The sequence below is a fragment of the Zonotrichia leucophrys genome, chromosome 6 (assembly GCF_028769735.1).
Source record: "Zonotrichia leucophrys gambelii isolate GWCS_2022_RI chromosome 6, RI_Zleu_2.0, whole genome shotgun sequence".
Lineage (NCBI taxonomy): Eukaryota > Metazoa > Chordata > Aves > Passeriformes > Passerellidae > Zonotrichia > Zonotrichia leucophrys.
The window spans coordinates 808,163-827,321 of NC_088176.1; the positions used below are offsets into that span (position 1 = coordinate 808,163).

General features: G+C 55.4%; 1 protein-coding gene across 4 annotated transcripts in view; it reads left to right on the forward strand.

Moving 5' to 3' along the window:
- Positions 1–3,099: 3,099 nt before the first annotated feature.
- TCERG1L (transcription elongation regulator 1 like) overlaps positions 3,100–19,159 on the forward strand; it is a 45,388-nt gene continuing 29,328 nt past the window's right edge. For 2 of the 4 annotated variants that reach the window (XM_064716845.1, XM_064716846.1), the window contains exons 1-4: positions 3,101–3,485; positions 4,933–5,079; positions 6,236–6,416; positions 15,055–15,213. In XM_064716845.1, coding sequence (XP_064572915.1) covers positions 3,204–3,485; positions 4,933–5,079; positions 6,236–6,416; positions 15,055–15,213 — 769 coding nt within the window. In that variant the 5' untranslated portion in view covers positions 3,101–3,203. Of the gene's footprint in view, positions 3,486–4,932; positions 5,080–6,235; positions 6,417–15,054; positions 15,214–19,159 lie in introns of all 4 variants that reach the window. The other 2 variants (XM_064716847.1, XM_064716844.1) reach the window with 2 other exon arrangements.

Below are 19,159 nucleotides of genomic sequence, written 5' to 3' on the forward strand. Positions count from 1 at the left end.
GGGAGCCCTGAAATGCCCTGGGAGCCTCAAAATCCCATAGGAGCCCCAAAATCCCACCGGAACCCCGAGATCCCATGGAAGTCCCGAAATTCCCTGGGAACCCTGATATCCCATGGGAGCCCCAAAATCCCACGGGAACCCCAAAATTCCATGAGAACCTTGAAATCCCATGGTAACTCCGCAATCCCATGGGAACCTGCTGTGGTTTGGGATATGGGTGTCAATCCCCAAACCCCAAAGAGGGAATTGATGCAAGACTCCGAGGAGCTGTGCAGCAAAGCAGGAGCGGCCGCCGTGCTGGGGTGGAAGCGGGGGGCACAGGGAATTCCCGGTCCCTGGATGCTCCACACAGCTGGGGCAGCGTGGATTGCTTTGATCCATGCTGGGATCTCGCTCCTCGGTGCTGCTGGGAGCAGAGGAGCGGGCAGGGATCGGGATTGACCCAGACTGGGCTGGGAGATGCCCGCGATGGTGCCCCCGGTGCCCCGCGGGGTCACTGGTGCGGCCGGGGCTGGATCGGAGCCCCGCACACGGATGGGATGGGATGGGATGGATCGGGGGGAATCGGGGTGTGCTCAACCTTTCTCTGTCCCGCAGCATCGGCCGAGGGCATTCCCGGCCCCTGCTGCTGCCCCGGGACTCTGAGCTCGCAAACAGACAGGAATTTGTTCACTGGGAATGGGCAGGGGTTTATTCATTCACTGGGAATGGGCAGGGGTTTGTTCACTGGGAATGGGCAGGGATTTATTCACTGGGAATGGGCAGGGATTTATTCACCGTGAATTGACAAGGATCTTTTCCCTGGGACTTGGCTGGATTGTGCCAGGATTGCGGGCGCTGTTGGCACCTGCAGAGGCTCAAACAGGCGCCGCAGGTGCAGCTGCACCCGGGGGTTCCCGGGATGCCTCAGGTGTGCTGCGGGACCCGGGCTGTCCGTGGCCAGCACTCCAATTTAAAGGGATTCCCGGCGATGCTGCTGATCCACAGCGCCCCTTCCTTGAGTCAATGGTGCATCAGCGCCAGAGGGTTTGCTCATCACCCGATCCTGTCTCACCAGACAGCCCCGGCAGGAGGAGAAGTGGTGAAGAATGCCCTCAGGGAGAGAAATCCATAATGTAGATATTAACAAAAGGCATGTCTCTTTGGAGTGCTCAGACTCATTTTTCAGACTTAAAAATGAAGATGATGGGTCTAAACCTTTTATTTCAGCGCTAAATTGGCTTTTTGGCTGCCTGAAGTGCTCTTTGAAGCATTCAAGGGCCAAGGTGAGCACTGACTGAGGTGACGCTGATCAGCTGTCTCAGGTGCCTTTTCCCCACTGCATCCCATCCCAGCTCCTGAGCACCACTGCATTTCACAGGAAACAGCCCTGTTTCTGTTTGTTGGTTTTTGCTGTTGATTTTGTCATTGTGCTTCCGTTCCTCCGCTCAGCCCCAATTACCAGGATGTGGTTTTGAGTTTTACAAACAGCCACACACTGAAACATTTAGCAGTGATCCTCTGTTCATCTGATTTCTGTCGTTTTGTGCATTACTCCAATCTCCATCTCCCAGTGTCTCTCAGGGTAATTAGAAGCAATGCATTTCCCTGATCTCCTGTTTAGCCACAGATCATCATCATCTGACTCCAAAACTTCTAGGGTATTACCTTTATTAAGGTTATTTGCTGCCATGGGAATCAAACTCCTCTGCAATGATTCTAAACCGTGGAGCTGAAACATTTGTGTGTTGTGTGAATTCAGGCTTGGCCCATTTTGCCGTTATTCACTCCTTTAATTTTTTGCTGGAGCTGCTGGAAGCTGTGATGCCGTCAGCAGAGGCTTGCTCAGCTCCTTCATTCCACAGCAGGGAGGAAACGGCAGGAGAAACAAACCCACAGGTTTGGAGGGACAAACCCACAGGGTTGTGAGGGACAAACCCATGGGTTGTGAGGGACAAACCCACAGGGTTGTAAGGGACAAACATACAGATTTGTGAGGGACAAACCCACAGGGTTGTAAGGGACAAACATACAGATTTGTGAGGGACAAACCTACACGTTGTGAGGGACAAACCCACAGGTTTGTAGGGACAAACATACAGATTTGTGATGGACAAACCCCCAGGTTTGTAGGGACAAACATACAGATTTGTGAGGGACAAACCCACTGGTTTACAAAGGACAAACCCACAGGTTGTAAGGGAACACTGATGGCCCTGGGGGCTCAGGAATCACCTGGGCTGGTCTGGTCTGGACAAGGGAGCTGCCCTCGGGCAGCAGCAGCAGCACCAGGCTCCTTTCTGCTTGTCTGCCAGGAAATTCATAGGATCCCAGACTGGTGTGGGTTGGAAGGGACCTTAAATCCCCCCCAGTGCCACCCCTGCCATGGCAGGGACACCTCCCACTGTCCCAGGTGCTCCCAGCCCCAATGTCCAGCCTGGCCTTGGGCACTGCCAGGGATCCAGGGGCAGCCACAGCTGCTCTGGGCACCCTGTCCCCTCGCTCCCAGGGAAGAATTTCGTCCCGCTATCCCACCTAACCCTGTCCTCTGGCAGTTTCAATCCACGCTATTTTCTGTGCCGCCGGAAGGGTCTCGGCTGAGGGGCAGCCGTGGGATACCTGAACGCGCTGATGCCGCGGCGCTCGCACGGGCTGGGGAAGGGGGAGATCGGGGGTCTTGGGAAGGTTTGAGGGCTTCCGGAGATGGCCCGCAGCTTGAGGACCTCCGGGGGTCGGAGGTGTTGAGGGATGTGGGGGGTTTTAATGGTGAGGGGGGCTCCAGGAACTTGGGGGTGCCCAGGCTCCTCTGCCATGCCCCGCGGGCAGGGGCTGCCTCCGCACCTGCGGCCGCCGGGGATCACCCGAGAATCGCACCTGGCTAAAATCCCGCCTGCCCGAGAATCCCACCTGGCTAAAATCCCACCTGCGCGAAAATCCCACCTGCCCGAGAATCCCACTTGCTCCTGCCCCGAACCCGGCACAGCCGCGCTCCCAGCGGGGGCGGCGCCCCCTCCCTCTGTCCGTCCGTCGGTCCGTCCCCGCCGCGTCCCTCCCCTCCCCGGGGCGGCCCCGCTCTGCCCGCCCCGCTCTCCCCGCGCCGGGCGGAGCCTGTCCGCGCTGCCGCCGCGGGCTCGGAGTTGCGCCGGGCGGCGGAGGCGAGCGGAGCGCGGCGCTCCCGGCCCGGGCCGGTCCGGTCCATCCCATCCCATCCCGGGCCATGCAGGATGCTCCCGGCCGCCGCCCCGCGCCCGCCGCCGCTGCTGTGGCCGCCGCCCGCCGAGCCCCCCGCGCCGCCCTGGGCCTGGGTGCTGCCCGCGGCCGCGGGGCTGCTCCGGGTGGGCGCTGCCGCCGCCGGGGCTCCCCATCCTCCTCCTCCTCCTCCCGGGCCGCCGCTGCTGCTGCCGCCCCCCGCGCTGCTGCGGCCCGGGCCGGGCTGGCGCGGCCACGCCGAGCCCCCGCTGCTGCCGCTGCTGCCCGCGGCCGCCGAGCCGCTCCTGCACGGCCAGGTAAGGGCGGAGCCGCCGTGCGGGGACACAACTTTCCCGGAGCTGCTGCCCGGAGCCGGCATCGGCACCGAGACCCACGCCCGAGGCGTGCGGGGTGGCGGCGGGGGCTGCCCGGGCTCTGCATCCTCCTTTTCCGAGCTCTGTATCCTCCTTTTCCGAGCTCTGTATCCTCCGCTTCCCGAGCTCTGCATCCCACCTTCCCCGGGCGCTGCATTCCTCTTTTCCCGGGTTCTACAGCTCCCTTCCCGGGGCTCTACACCACCCGCCTTCCCTGGGCTCTGCATCCCCCCTTCCTGGGTTTTATATCCCTCTCCCTCGGGGCGCTGCATCCCCTCCTTCCCAAGCTCTGCATTCCCCTTTCCCCGGGTCTACATTCCCCCGTTCCCGATGCTCTGCACCCCCTTCCCCAGCTCTGCATCCCTCCTTCCCTGGGTTGTACATCTCCCTTTCCCCAGCTCTGTATTCCCCTTTCCCTGGGTTCTGCACCCCCTTTTCCAGCCCTGCACCCCCTTCCCGACGCTCCGCGCCCCGCGTGTGTGGGACCGCGGCTCTGGGAACGTGCTGCGGGCATCTCCCCGGGGGCAGAGGGGCTGCCAGGGGGCTGCGGGTCCCTCCCACGCCGGCTGCAGGCTGCGCTCTCCGCAGATGCGGCCGGAACGGGAGCGATGCCCCGGCAGCCGGGGCAGCACCGCCGCCGAGCGTTCTGCGAATATTTATAAAGACGAAAGTTTTGAGCCGTGTCACTGGAACCAGCGTGTCGCGCCAGTGCTTTCCCTGATGAATATTTCAATTATTAATTGCTGCCGTGAGGCTGCTCGCGGTAGCGGAGCCCTCAGCCGGGTGTTCGCCCCTCTCCGCGGAGGGCTCGGAGCCGTGCCCGCAGTTTTGCCTCGGCTTTATGGTTTTGGGCAGACAGAAGTAAAAATAAACGCGAGCCGCGAGCGCTGTGGCGTCCGCTCGATTCCGTGTGATGATTTCCAGCCTTTTCGAGCTCGAGCGTCTCTTGTGGTTCGGGAGAAAACAGTCGGTGCTGCTCTAATGAAACGGGAACATCAATTATTCCCCAGCGGGAGACCGCTCGACGAACCTGCAGAGGTGATTTTGCTGTGGGAACCCGTTTGCCAGGCGAATTTAAGTTGAGGAAAAATACATTTGTGCGTTTCCTTTGGCTCCCCCGACGCATTTTCAGGCTCTTGCTGGCGCTGTACGGTTCGGTGTGAGCAGAGGAGCCCAGGCTGCCCGTGTGCCCTGCTCCAGGCTGTGCTTTGGGCTTCCCGAGCCGCTCCGAACCTACCCAGCAAACACAAACCCAGGCAGCCTGAAGGGACATTCCCGACGTTTTCCGTCGCGTAATTAGGAAATCATGGAAAGCATCGCTTACCCAGGGTAAAATCCTTTTGTTAACCCCTCCTCTTGCGTTTGTTTGGTTTTTTTGTGCCTTCCCAAGTGGATATTTGGAGCTCACTCGCCGGTCGTGGGATTCTCCCCTTCTTCCAGCGTGGAATTGGTGCCGGTGCTGCCGCCCGTGTACAGCGCCGCGGTGCCGCCGCACGCCGCCAAGGGCTGGATTGAGAAAAGGCTGCCCAGCTGCAAGGTAAGTGCGAGCCTGGCCTGCCATGGGGCTTTGGGGCTTTTTTCTGGAGTACATCGAGTACATGAGCTGCAGAGTGCTGTGGGTTCAGGGCTGTGAGAGGTCGGTATTTGTCAGGAGAGGCCTGTGGAAGGGGCAGGTAATGGAACAGCAGGTACAGCTTTACTGTTCCTAAGTTTCAGTAGGACTAAAATGTCGCTAATATTTACTCCTTTGAGTAGAACGTCCTCATTTTCCTACCAGATGTGATTATGGGGGTTTTCCATCTTCCCTTTCTCCCTGGTTTTCCCACTGTCTGTCCCAAAGTGATGCCACAGTGCGGTGCTGGCAGAGTGGTGTCACCGCGGGCACTGCCATGTCCCTGGTGCCAGGGTGGCCCTCAAGGTCCCATGTCCCCATCCCACCTCTGGTCCCCACATCTGCCTCTCTGCCAGCTGAGTGCTGAACATCTGGCTTTGTGCTGCTGGCCCTCAGCTTTGTGCTGCTGGCCCTCAGCTGGTTTAGTGCCCTTATCTCCCCTGTCCCTCAGCTGGTTCTATGCCCTGTCCCCCTGTCCCTCAGCTGGTTTTGTGCCCTGTCCCCTGTCCCTCAGCTGGTTTTGTGCCCTGTCCCCCTGTCCCTCAGCTGGCTCTGTGCCAGAGGGTTCTGTGCCCTGTCCCTGAGCGGGTTCTGTGCCCTGTCCCTGAGCTGGTTCTATGCCCTGTCCCCCTGTCCCTCAGCTGGTTTAGTGCCCTTATGTCCCCTGTCCCTCAGCGGGTTCTATGCCCTGTCCCCCTGTCCCTCAGCTGGTTTGCGCCCTGTCCCCCTGTCCCTCACCCCCGTGTCCCCAGGCTGGGGAGGTGGCCGCAGTCCCCGGTGCTGACGGGGTCACTCGGGGTGGCCGTGTCAGCACCAGGAGTGGCCGTGTCAGGACAGCTCTGCCTCCAGGGATTGCTGGCCTCCCATGCAGCTGCAGCAGCTGATCTGTCATGTCAAAGCCTGTTAATTTTAAGTGGTCACTTCACTTCAGCCTCAGCACTGAGGGATCCTGCTTTGGGCAGTTTGTCCCCAGCTGAGGCTCTGCCTGTTGAAATACCGAGTTAAAGATGCTTTGTTCTCACTTGTATTTCTGAGTTTGGGATCTCAGACTGTCACGTTTTCCTTTCTTTCTGTTGCACAGATCTACCTGAACAATGCCTTTGCCCTGGATTCGGCCTGGGTGCAGCCTGAGGAGTCCAGGCTGTTCCAGGGGGCTGAGAAGCCCCTGCTGCTGAGCAACCAAGTGGCCATGGCTGTAGCCAGGCCAGCTGCTGCCTCCAGGCCACTGCCCACGCTCGTCCTGGCCCCTCAGCTGATCCCAGGTCAGGAAATGAGCGCATCAATATTTAAATATTGCCTGTTTCTCGGTGGTTTTCCTTTAATGCATCCCCCAGAGAGGCAAGGCTGCTCTCTAAAGCAGAGATTCACTTCCACTCAGCTGCAAACCTTGCTTGGGCAGAGCCTTGATGGCCAAGTGCAGCTCAGCCTCTGAGTGACTCTGAGAGGAAGAGAGGGCTCTGTGTAATTACAGCAGATTGTGCCAGGCTGCTCTGGAGCTGCTTGGTGGCCCCTGCCAGGAAGGGACCAACCACTCCCCACCTACTGAGTTTATTTTTCAAACAGAAATGGCTGTCAGCCTCAGTGAGTCTATGGTTCCGTGTAGGATTCTGCTGGCTGCTCGTGTGCAGAGTTTGGTGGGGTCTGTGCAGACAGCCAGCAGGAGAGAGGAGCAGAGGATCCGTCATCTCATTAAGGCTCAGTCATTTGTGAAATCAGTTCCATTAATCTACATAACTGAACAGAAGAACTAAAAGTTATAAATATTAACTGTGTAATATTTAAATATTCTATGTATAAATATTCTGTGGTGCTTTAGGTAACTGAGATTTACACCTGGTAAAGCGCTTTTATCCTTGGACAAGAGCAGACCAGGCATTCCAGCAGGGCTGCACCTCTGTTTTGTGGCTGCAGGAGTAAATTAAAATAGCAGTTCTATCCAGAAGGCTGAGGAGAAAAGTGCCACTGATGGTTCAGCCCCTAAATACACTCCTGGGAACTGGAATTAGTGGGAATTGGAATTACTGCCTTGCTGGCTGTGGTTCCTGCCTTCCTCAGAGCAGAGGTGCTGTCCCTGGTGCTGAGAGCAGAGCTCCCCTTTCTGCATGCTCTCCCCAAAGCAGTTTGTACTTCAGAGCTGTGCAGCACCCAGGACGTGGGGTTTGCCATCAGGGCTGGGGTTCAGAGTGCGCTGGAGGGGCTCCTGGGCTCGTTAGCGGCCTCGTTAATTAGCAGGGGGTGCCCTGGCACGTGCTGGCCCCTGCACCTGGGTCTGTATTTTGGTGTTTGAGCAGAGCTGGGGCTCAGCCTCCTCTCCTCTGCCAGCACTGCCCAGGGCTCAGCTGGAGGAGTCAGTGCTGTGGGGAAAGCCTGGTATGAGTTCATTTCTGTTTATTAGAGCATTTATTGGTATTTATTGCACACAGAAGCAGCTGCATGCCCAGGCTGCTGGGGAATCACAGGATGGGTGTGCTGCTGAGGGAGGGATCTGGGCAGGGGAGCCACAGCCCCTCCTGTTCCTGCACCTCTTAAAGACTCCAATGTTTTAAATATTTCAGTATTTTAAATGTGCACAAGCATATTTGATCACATGCAGAATGGCAGATATAAGGCAGGAGCATTCCTGGGAGCAGCTGAGGGGCAGTGCAGGCAGAACAGGGACACTGCCAGCCTGGTGCCACCTCTGTGGGCTGCAGAGAGCCCTGGGAGGGGAAGGGTTTTGTCCCCCTGGGCAGTGTATGTGCCCATGGCTGTCTGCTCAGGAGCCCTGCAGCTGGACCTGCTCCTCCTGCAGCAGCTGGCTCAGTGCTGGCTGCCAGCTGAGCTCCCTCGGGGTGGGAGAGGGGCAGGGGGGAGCTCAAATCCCCCAACCATCTCTGTAAATAATGGGATCGCAGAATCCTGGAGTGGTTTGGGTTGCAGGGACCCCAAACCCCCCCCAGTGCCACCCCAGCCATGGCAGGGACACCTCCCACTGTCCCAGGCACTCCAACCTCAGTGTCCAGCCTGGCCTTGGGCACTGCCAGGGATCCAGGGGCAGCCACAGCTGCCAGGGCCAGTCAGGAATTCCTTCCCATCCTTGTTGAGCTGTTGCTGTGGTTGGTGCCAGTCCATCCCATCCCATCCCATCCCATCCCATCCCATCCCATCCCATCCCATCCCATCCCATCCCATCCCATCCCAGGCTGTTTGGGGCTCCAGAGCTCATGAGGGACCGGTGGCCCCATCCCTGTCCTGCAGGCAGAGCCAGGAGCTGCCTCCCCAGTGTTCCCTGTGCAGTATCTGCCCTCAGTGTGGGCAGTGATGAAGGTCCTGGGGCAGGTTCTCAGTTGGGTGGGATCAGGGCAGTTAATCAGCTTCTGTGCAGCAGTTCATCAGGTTCTGTGCAGCATTCACACCAGAGCTGCCGTGGTGGCAGCAGCTCTGCCTTCCCCAGCCATCAGCAATGATAGAATTGTTTTCTCAATGGAGCTGCAGCCCTCCTCAGCTCCAGGAGTGAGCACGGAGCCTGGCAAGGCTAATGTGCATAATTGAGCAGCTGCAGCCCAGCCACTCCAAGGTGCTGTTGGCTGTGAGGAGCAGCAGTTATTGTTCTCTCCTGAAGTGCACACCGTGAGTTACGTGCTCTGTGTTTGTGTTTCAGCAGTTATTGTTCTCTCCCAGAGTGCACACCATGAATTATGAGCTCTGTGCTGTTTCTGAGGAGCAGGGTGCCCTGTGCCCCTGGCAATGACGCCTGGCTCACGCTGCTCTGGGGAGGAAGGCAGCATTTCATGTTCCTGCAAAGACAGCCCTGGTGTTTCTGGGAGGAAACAATTCATGTTTCTGTCTCCTGCGCTGTGCGGTGAGGTCAGGGCTGGCCAGGTGCCCTGTACCAGCTGGGTGTCCTGCACATCCCTGAGGGCTCAGTGGCTGCTGGATGGGGTAAGGGAGCACTGGCAGGACCCCGTGGTGGGGTTCCAACACTCCAAGGTGGAACCCAGAGCCCTGAGGCACAGGACATTCACCGGTGTCACTGGGAGCTGTGCTGGGGTGGTTTGGCACTCCTGGTGTCAGGACCATGCTATCAGTGCCATTTGGAGGTGTGCCTGCTTTGGCACTCCTGGTGTCAGGACCATGCCATCAGTGCCATTTGGAGGTGTGCCTGGTTTGGCACTCCTGGTGTCAGGACCATGCTGTCAGTGCTATTTGGAGGTGTGCCTGGTTTGGCACTCCTGGTGTCAGGACCATGCTATCAGTTTCATTTGGAGATGTGCCTGGTTTGGCATTCCTGGTGTCAGGACCATGCTGTCAGTGCCATTTGGAGGTGTGCCTGGTTTGGCATTCTGGTGTCAGGACCATGCTATCAGTGCCATTTGGAGGTGTGCCTGGTTTGGCATTCCTGGTGTCAGGACCATGCTATCAGTGCCATTTGGAGGTGTGCCTGCTTTGGCATTCTGGTGTCAGGACCATGCTATCAGTGCTCCCTGCCCGAGGGGGTGTTCTGATGCTGTATCTGGGGAGGTTTTATGGAATTGTGGAAAGGTTGGAATGGACCCTAAAGCTCATCTGGTTCCACGTGTCTCCTGCGTGGAGATGAGGATGTCGGGTGGGGCCCCCCAAGGAAATGACATTTTGATCCTTCTCATTCATGTCTTTTTCTCCTGATGGCAGTGCCCTTTACAGAACCAAGGCAGTGTCAGCACTGATGCGCAGATACACATCCAAACACAGCCCCAGCTTGCTAAGTAATTCCCGTTTACAGGTTCTGAATGAAATAGGGCTGCTCTCTGTTGAATTTGGGTTCTGTTTTCTCATGAAGTACACCAACCCAGGACCTCTGACCTCCTGTATTTCCTAAGCACAGCTCTGTGTTTGAAGCACATCTCCATTTACAAACACTCGGGTTTTGGCTTCCCAAATTGGATTATCTTGTATTTAAGTGCGTGTGCTGGGGCTCCCTGTTTGGGGACAGAGAATAGCACAGCAGGACCCCATTCATGTCCCTGAAAAGCCATCAAGCCTCCCTTTGTTTGTGGAGTATTCAAGCACTGCCAGCCAAGTGCTTTATTAGCTCTGGGAATGCTTGGCTTTAACCACAGCTTTCACAAAGTTTTTGTTTTGCTCATTAAGCTTATGGTTTTTGGTGCTTTTCCCGTTATTTCCTCAAATCAAGAGAAACTCAGAGTGAAGTTTGTTTTCTCACTTCAGTGACAGCAATAACCGCAGGAGCAATGTGTTTGTGGGAAGGGCTGCTGCTCTGACCTTTCCGTAACATCATCCCTCCTGACCCTGGGAGCTCCGTGTGAATAAATCCAGCTCTCGGTGCTTGCAGGGGTGTCTGAGAGCAGCCAGGGATTGCTATTTACTGCGCACGAGCAGCAAAGTGAGCAGGGCTGTGAATGGCAGTCACTGGGCTTACAGTGCCAGCTGCTGATTTCCCCCTTGGAAATCAGGGATATCAGGAAGCAGGGACATATCTACATTGTTTGTGTTTGCAGGGCTATTGGTGTGTTTGCTTCCCTTTGCAGGGCTGTTTGTGTGTTACCCCATACAGGGCTGTTGCTGTGTTTATATCCCTCTTCAGGAATATATCTGTTCCCTTTGCAGGGACATCCCTGTGTTTGCTTCCCTTTGCAGGGCTGTTTGTGTGTTACCCATTACAGGGCTGTTGGTGTGCTTGTTTCCCTTTATAGGAATATCCCTGTTTTCATTGCAGGGACATCCCTGTGTTTGTTTGTTTCCTTTGCAGGGATATTGGTGTGTTTGTGTTTGCAGGGCTAATGGTGTGTTTGTTTCCCTTTATAGGGACATCCCTGTGTCTGTTCCCTGTGCAGGGACATCCCTGTGTCTGTTCCCTGTGCAGGGACATCCCTGTGTCTGTTCCCTGTGCAGTGGGACATCCCTGTGTCTGTTCCCTTGGCAGGGACATCCCTGTGTCTGTTCCCTTGGCAGGGACATCCCTGTGTCTGTTCCCATTGCATTGGGACATCCCTGTGTCTGTTCCCTTTGCAGGGACATCCCTGTGTCTGTTCCCATTGCATTGGGACATCCCTGTGTCTGTTCCCTTTGCAGGGACATCCCTGTGTCTGTTCCCTGTGCAGGGACATCCCTGTGTCTGTGCCCTGTGCAGGGACATTCCTGTGTCTGTTCCCTCTGCAGTGGGACATCCCTGTGTCTGTTCCCTGTGCAGGGACGTCCCTGTGTCTGTTCCCTGTGCAGGGACATCCCTGTGTCTGTTCCCTGTGCAGTGGGACATCCCTGTGTCTGTTCCCTGTGCAGGGACATCCCTGTGTCTGTTCCCTGTGCAGGGATATCCCTGTGTCTGTTCCCTGTGCAGTGGGACATCCCTGTGTCTGTTCCCTGTGCAGGGACATCCCTGTGTCTGTTCCCTCTGCAGTGGGACATCCCTGTGTCTGTTCCCTGTGCAGGGATATCCCTGTGTCTGTTCCCTTTGCAGTGGGACATCCCTGTGTCTGTTCCCTTTGCAGGGACATCCCTGTGTCTGTTCCCTGTGCAGGGACATCCCTGTGTCTGTTCCCTTTGCAGGGACATCCCTGTGTCTGTTCCCTGTGCAGTGGGACATCTCTGTGTCTGTTCCCTTTGCAGTGGGACATCCCTGTGTCTGTTCCCTGTGCAGTGGGACATCCCTGTGTCTGTTCCCTTTGCAGTGGGACATCCCTGTGTCTGTTCCCTGTGCAGGGACATCCCTGTGTCTGTTCCCTGTGCAGTGAGATATCCCTGTGTCTGTTCCCTGTGCAGGGACATCCCTGTGTCTGTTCCCTGTGCAGTGGGACATCCCTGTGTCTGTTCCCTGTGCAGGGATATCCCTGTGTTTTCCTTTGTAGGGGTATCAGGGTGTTCAGGGTTTTTTAGGAACTCTAAACACAGCTCAGGTTGAGAAGGAGACTTTTGTTCCACACAAGATGAAAGTTTCCCAGAACCCCGTGTGGGTGCAGAGTGATTAATGGTAGCTCTAAAACCCTTTCAAGGCCTTTTTGAACAGAGCCCACAGCAAGATCTGGTTTGTTTGTGAGGAGGATTTCTCAGGCGGGTGCCCCCCGCGCTGGGGGAGCCCTGGCCCAGCTGGCAGTGCCCTGGGCAGGGCTGGGCTGTGTTTGGGTGGCTGGGCTGGGGATGCTGCTGAGCCGAGGCACAGCTGAGCCCTGCCCGTGCTCCTCTCCCCAGCACTGAGCCCCCAGGGATGGCCCTTCCTCCCTGGAGTTATTCACCGGGAGAGACAGAGTGAGAGCTCCATCAAAGGAGGGGAAACCACCCAAACTTCTCCTTCAGCGGAGCAATGAAACTTTGATGAGGGCATTGATGCAAGTTTAATGAGCAGCCCAGCTCGAGCAGGCTGTGCCTGCCCAGCTCACATCACTCTCCTGTTCTCCTGCCCTCTTTGGGGAAATCACATCCTCCTCTCCAGAAGAAAAGAATCAAATGAGAAGTAAACAACCTTCCTGCTCGTGTGCCCTGCAGGAAGGCGCAGCAGAGTCGTGTTTGCAGACAGCATTAGCTTTCACAGGAGGCGTTTTGTGGGTTTCTCCCAGCAGCAGGCAGCTGGAATTGGGAATGAGCACAGGCTCTTGGAGGGCAGGTGTTTGACCCCACTGAAGGATTGTTCCACTTCCCAGGTGAATGAACAATGAGCTTCTGTTTAACACTTGGATTGCTTGAACACTGATGGGTTTTTACTTTTCTGTTTGTTTTTTAATTTCTGCCAGTTGGTCTGGCAGAAAAATCTGTTTTCATTTATCCATTGCTAAGTGATCAAAACTTAAATATTTGTGGGGTTTGTTTGGCCTGTGTGCCTGTTACTGAGTGCATCTGCAGGTGTTCCTTGGCATGGAGGAATAATGACTGTGGAAATAATGGGCTTTTTTGGTGACACTGAAAACACTAAACTTCTGCTTTGCTAATGCAGGGCTTATTTTGTTGGGAAATAATTGTTTGTAAAGGTCTGGGACAAAGCTGGGGCACCTGGGGGGGGGCTCACCTGGGCAGGAGCAGCTCCAGGGAGAGCTCAGAGCCCCTGGCAGGGCCTGAAGGGGCTCCAGGAGAGCTGCAGAGGGACTGGGGACAGGGATGGAGGGACAGGACACAGGGAATGGCTCCCAGTGCCAGAGGGCAGGGCTGGATGGGAGATTGGGAATTGGGAATTGTTCCCTGGCAGGGTGGGCAGCCCTGGCACAGGCGCCCAGAGCAGCTGTGGCTGCCCCTGGATCCCTGGCAGTGCCCAAGGCCAGGCTGGACATTGGGGCTGGAGCACCTGGGACAGTGGGAGGTGTCCCTGCCATGGCTGGGGTGGCACTGGGTGGGTTTGGGGTCCCTCCCAGCCCATTCCAGGATTCTGTGATGTCACCCCTGTCCCTGCTGGGATTCTCATGCCTGGAGCTGTTCAGGGGCTGCATCCCCACCCCACAGCCTCCCTCCCCAGCACCCATTCCCTGTTTTCCTGCCATGCCCATGGAAAGGGAGCCTCAGGGTGAGGGAGGGCCTGCAGTGGGATCAGCTGTGGGTCTGTGGAGCCTCAGTTGTCTGCAGGGTTTGCAGGCGGGCTGGGCTTTGCTGGATGCCACAAGGAGCTGGTGATTGCTTGATTTCTGAATCCCGAGCTCGGGCGGAGGGAGGAACAGCTGCTGTTTGTCAGATTTGCTCTGCTCCTCAAGAGTTTTACACTCCTGTTCTTGTTTATTTAACATAATTAACCAAGATTGAGCTCTGAAGGTCTTCCTTGCCACTGTCAGGCTGGGGAGAGAATGGTGCAGGGGCTGAAGGGTGTTTGAGCTTTGATTTGGGACATTCCTGGGGCTGCCCAGGGAGGGTTGGAGTGCCCATCCCTGCAGGTGGCACCTGGAGGTGGCACTCAGAGCTCTGGGCTGGGGACAATGGGGCAGAGCTGGGACTCCCTGGGCTGAGAGGGCTTTTCCAGCCTCAGGGGTTCCATGAAGCATCCTGCTGAGTTTTTGGGATGAAGGAGATGAGATGCAGAGCTTGTCAAACTCAGGGATTTGTGTGCAGGACACAGCAGAGCAGCCAGGCAAGCCAGGGAGCAGTGAGTGCCTAATGCAGCAAGGAATAAATTCAGCTTTGGCATCAGACAGTTACACTTTGGAAAGCTGAGAATGATTGTGCTCCCAGTGTTCAAATATTTGACTTTTTTATTAAGTTTTTTCATTTAAATGTAATGACTCTGCACAGTTTGTGTGTGAGTCACTGCTGCCTTGTCCCTGTGGGTGATGTGCTCACATCTGTGGGGTTCCATGGCAGAAAATGCCAGGAAATTTTTCTGGCTGCTTTAGAGGGCTCAAGCCCCTGCACAGGGGATCAGAGACTTTGGCACAGAGCTCAAAACTCTTGTGCTTTTGATTTAGCTTTTGGAAAAAACAATTACTAACTTTATATAAAGAATTACAAGCTACAAAAGTTTAAGTAGAATGATAGTGAATTTATCACTAAAAATAGATTTTTGAGGTTTTTAGCATGAAGGTTCAGGGGGCAAGGTGGAGGAATCTGGGCATGTCCTGCCTTTCTTCTTCATCTTGGCCTTCATCTTCTGCTGTGATGTTGGCACTTTGAATTGGTTTAGAGTTGAAGCTCACTGTCTAACACAGGTGATGGGTATTGGAAAGGAATGGTAAATATTGTACACGTAGTTTTTAGTATAAAAAGATAACACTGCCTCAGGGCAGGCAGAGTGCCTCTGTCTGTTATGCTGAGTGGATCTTGGCAGGGCAGGAGAAAGAATTTTATATATAAGATACAATAAACAATCTTGAGACTGAGAAATGAAGAGCTCTGGCTCCTTTTTTGAGCACTGGTCTGGGAAAAGAGACTTTTTAATGTATCTCGGGGTAACTCTGTAACTCTGAGCAGCAGAGACCCTGATATCTCACATCTCTCTCCCTCTCTGTCCCACAGGTGGGTGCCAGAGCAGCCTTAAAGCCGTGGGTGGCACGCAGAGCCTGGCGCTGGTGGCCCTGGAGCCCGAGGCCCCGCAGGCCGCGCCGGGCCTGCCGCCCTGCCAGCTCCTCACCCTGTCCCCCATCAAAGTGCCACTGCTGGCCTCGCCCTTCCCAGGTAAGGCCCTGTGGGGCAGCACAGGGGTGTGGGGTGGTGCTGGAAATGGGCGGCACTGCCGGGGTTAAACTGGGGGTTCTGGAGCAGTGTGGAGGTGTGCTCTGGGCTGGGTGTCAGGAGTGGGTTCAGAGCTCCGGGATGTTTGTCATGGATGTGTCCCTGGGGCATTTGGGGCCAGCTGAGCTGGTTCCTGCCTCCTCTGAGCGGGTTCTGTGTGCAAATCTGTGAGCGCCCCTGCCCACCCTCAGGTTATGGTGGTGTGGTCACAGCTGAGCTGGACCATTCATGTTCTCAACTGGAAAGGGCCCTCAGGAGGTGTCTGCACACCGTGGGCCAGCACCTGATGAAGTCCCCAGCAGATTCTCTGGGTGTTTACTCACAAACGTGCTGGGAGAGCTCAGCCCGGGCCCTCTCCCAGAGCTGAGGTGTGTTTGGTGCCTGCAGAAATGGCTTTTTGCTGGTTGCTGAGTGGAACCTTTCTAGAGGTGGCAGCTGAGGGGCATCCCTGCCGGGCTGGGCAGGCCTGGTGGTCAGGAGCCTTTAGGGCAATGTTTGTGACTGCACCTGGGGTGCCTGGGGCTATTTTTAGAACAGTTATCTGCCAATTAAGTGAAAAATGTAAATGAGTGAGAAATGGAAATGAGGGCGCGTCTTCCATCTTTTTGGTAATTGAGGAGTAGCACAGGGAGATTGAATTCTGCAGAAGGTGCAGCTCTGGTTTGGGGTTGGTGGGAGAGCTTTAATGAGAGATGGATCCCAGGGATTCTCCTTCCTGCCAGAGCAGGGCTGTGGGGCTGGGAGCAGCAAACGGGCCCAGAGGAGGGAAAGGGCAGGAAAAGGAGGCTCAGGGGCCCTTGTGGCTCTGCTCAGCTCCTGCCAGGAGGGCACAGCCGGGGGGAACAGGGACAGGAGCAGAGGGAACGGCCCTAGGCTGGGCCAGGGCACCTCAGGGTGGGCACAGCAGGAATTTCCCCATGGAAAGGGGGCTCAGGCACTGCCCAGGGAGGGTTCAGTGCCCATCCCTGCAGGTGGCACCTGGAGTTGGCACTCGGAGCTCTGGGCTGGGGACAGGGTGGGCATGGACACAGGCTGTGTCTGTCCCGATCCATGTGTCACCTAAAAAGTGACCCTGGGGTTAAGGAGCTGTGAGTTTGGGGTTAATGACCTGTGACCCTGGGGTTAGTGAGCTGTGACTGTGGGGTTAAGGACCTCCCCACATTGCCCTTGTCTAAAGCTTGTGAAAGGCCATGGGCACGCAGCAGCAATGAACTCAGAAACCCCAAAATGACATCATTTCCAGCTTCAATCCCCATGTTTATTGGTACCTGGAAGGCTGAACATTGTGTGTGCGGTTCGCTCGATTAATTGATTATCCCCTGTTAACTGATTCTATTAGAGAGCAGTGTCCTGTTCCTGCCTTGTGTGGTCCCATATCTCCAATCACAGGGATTTGCTCAATTTGATCAATAGTCTTAGGAGTGAATATTTATTTTTTAGGCCTTTGATTGTGGTTAGTTTTGCAGCCTTGCAGTTAACTCCTGGCAGCCTAATTAATAGCTTTGGGAATTAATAGCAGGGTGTTAACACAAGGTGGGAGGTGTGGGAAGGGCACAGGGCAGGTGGGGATCCAGGCTCTGCTGCTTTTCCAACCTCACAGAGGAAATTCCTTGGAATTCCCTCAAAGCAAATCACCAGGAATTTAGGGGAACTTGGAGTCTGCACAATGCAGTGTGGTCAATTTTAAAAATTCACTTTTAATACAATTTACTTTACATTTTGGGAAGGAAAATCAGAAGCAAAGCTATGAGAGAGCAGAGAATATTTAAGGGATTTAAAGGCAGCCTTTTCCTTCCAGGAGGCTGTGAAGGATCCCAGCTGGAGCCCTGGGAATGAGCACACAGGGCTGGGAGGTGCTGGCTGCTGCAGGCTGCTGTGCCTTGGCTCTGCAGCCAGTGGTGCTCTTGGGGATTGTTTTGTCACTGTGCTGAGCCCAGAAAAACTTGGAATGATGAAATAAACGTGTGGGAGAGAAGCAGCATAAAAGCCCTGGGTTTAATAGCAACATAAAATGCTGTTTTATATGGAATAAAGTGTTGAAGCTTGAGGAAGCTGTCCATGGAGTGATGTGTGGCTGGAGAGGCTCTGGCTCTGTGCACTGAGAGGGGCCCTGGCCCCACATTGCTGTGCCCTCTGCTCCCACCCCAGTGAGGTGGGCAGGGAAGGTTCCAGCAATGCAATTGCAGCCCCTTTTTGGGTTAGAATTGCTTTTATTTCCTTTCTTCATTTCGCATCTACTGGTGGTGCTGCTCATGCATCTCCCAGGCAAATGTTCCCTTAAATATTTCATGGCAGCCTGGCTGTGAGTGTGGATTTTGTGCCAGGTTTAACATAAAGACTAAACAGGAGCTTGTGGAGATGCAACTCCTCGCTGTGCTGCATCTTCCTGGGCCCTGCTGGGGGAGGAAACTGCATTTCCCAGCACTGCCACGCAGGGCTCTGAAATCTGCCTCAAAGAAACCCTAAATGCATTAAATCTGCAAGCACCAGCACTTACCTGCAGTAATTAAGGAATGGGGTGTCTGGTAATCTCTAACACCCCTCTGCAGCTCCTGCATAAAGGAGTGGGTGTTTATTTTCCTCACATGCAGGTTTTTAATGGTAGCAGTGAAGAAGGTAAGAGATGAGCCTGTGCTTATGGACTCTGTAAATTAGCAGCGAGCACAAATATTAAAAAAGGCACCATCTGCCATAGAATCCATTTGCCACCTGTTCCCTGGCTCTCAGCATTATTTAAGGGTTTAAGTGTGGTGGTTTAGGCTGCCACGGAGCAGCTGGGAAGTGACGGAGCCTTTTCCTCTCAGCACCTCAATGCTGAGTGCCAAGGGCTGCTCGGTGCCAGCTCTGTGCCCGAGCTCTCTCCGTGTCTGTCAGTCTGTCCGTGTCTGTCAGTCCCTCCTCAGCAGGGACTGCTCACTGAGCCAGGCTTGATCTGTCCGTGTCTGTCAGTCTGTCCATGTCTGTCAGTCCCTCCTCAGCAGGGACTGCCTGAGCCAGGCTCAGAGCACACTCAGAGCTGGCTCATGGGCTGGGCTCAGTGCTGGGGAAGGGACCTGGGGTTAGTCCCACTGAGCCCTTGAGCTCAGCCTGAGGTCCCCAGGGCATCACAGGAGCCCAGGATGGATTGGTTTGGAGGGACCCCAAATCCCACCAGTGCCACCCCTGCCATGGCAGGGACACCTGCCCCTGTCCCAGGTGCTCCCAGCCCCAGTGTCCAACCTGGCATGGATGTTCCAGCATTTTCCACATGTTTCCTGGCCAACCTTGTCCCTCCCCGTTCCTTACTGGGAGGGCTGGGCTGGGCCATGTGTCCAACCTCTGTGCACACTCCTTCCTTCCTTCCTTGTGTTAATGAGCTAATTAGCAGCTGCAATCCATGGGTCAGAGCCTGGACGCCCCTGCAGCCCTGGCCAGGGGTGGCTCCTGCTGGCTCTGCAGCTGGGGCTCTGCTGGGCTCACTGCCACCCTTTGGCATCCTCTCTCTGGGAATTCTCCTGGTGCACTTCTCAGTTCACCTTAGCCCAGCCTCGCCTGCACAGGAATTCCACGGCATCAGGTGAGCACAAATGAATGATTTTGGGAGAACAGGAAAGTTCCAGGCAGGAATGTGGGGCTCCCTGTGATGGTGTTCACAGGGGTCCCAGGATGAGGGAAGAGACGAGGATCTGACTCCATGTTTCTCAAGGCTGATTGATTATTTTATGATATATATTATATTAAAACTATACTAAAAGAAAGGATTTCATCAGAAGGCTGGCTAAGAATAGAAAAAGAAAGAATGATAACAAAGGCTTGTGTCTGGGACAAGAGTCTCCGAGCCAGCTGACTGTGATTGGCCATTAATTAAAAACAACCACATGAGACCAATCCCAGATGCACCTGTTGCATT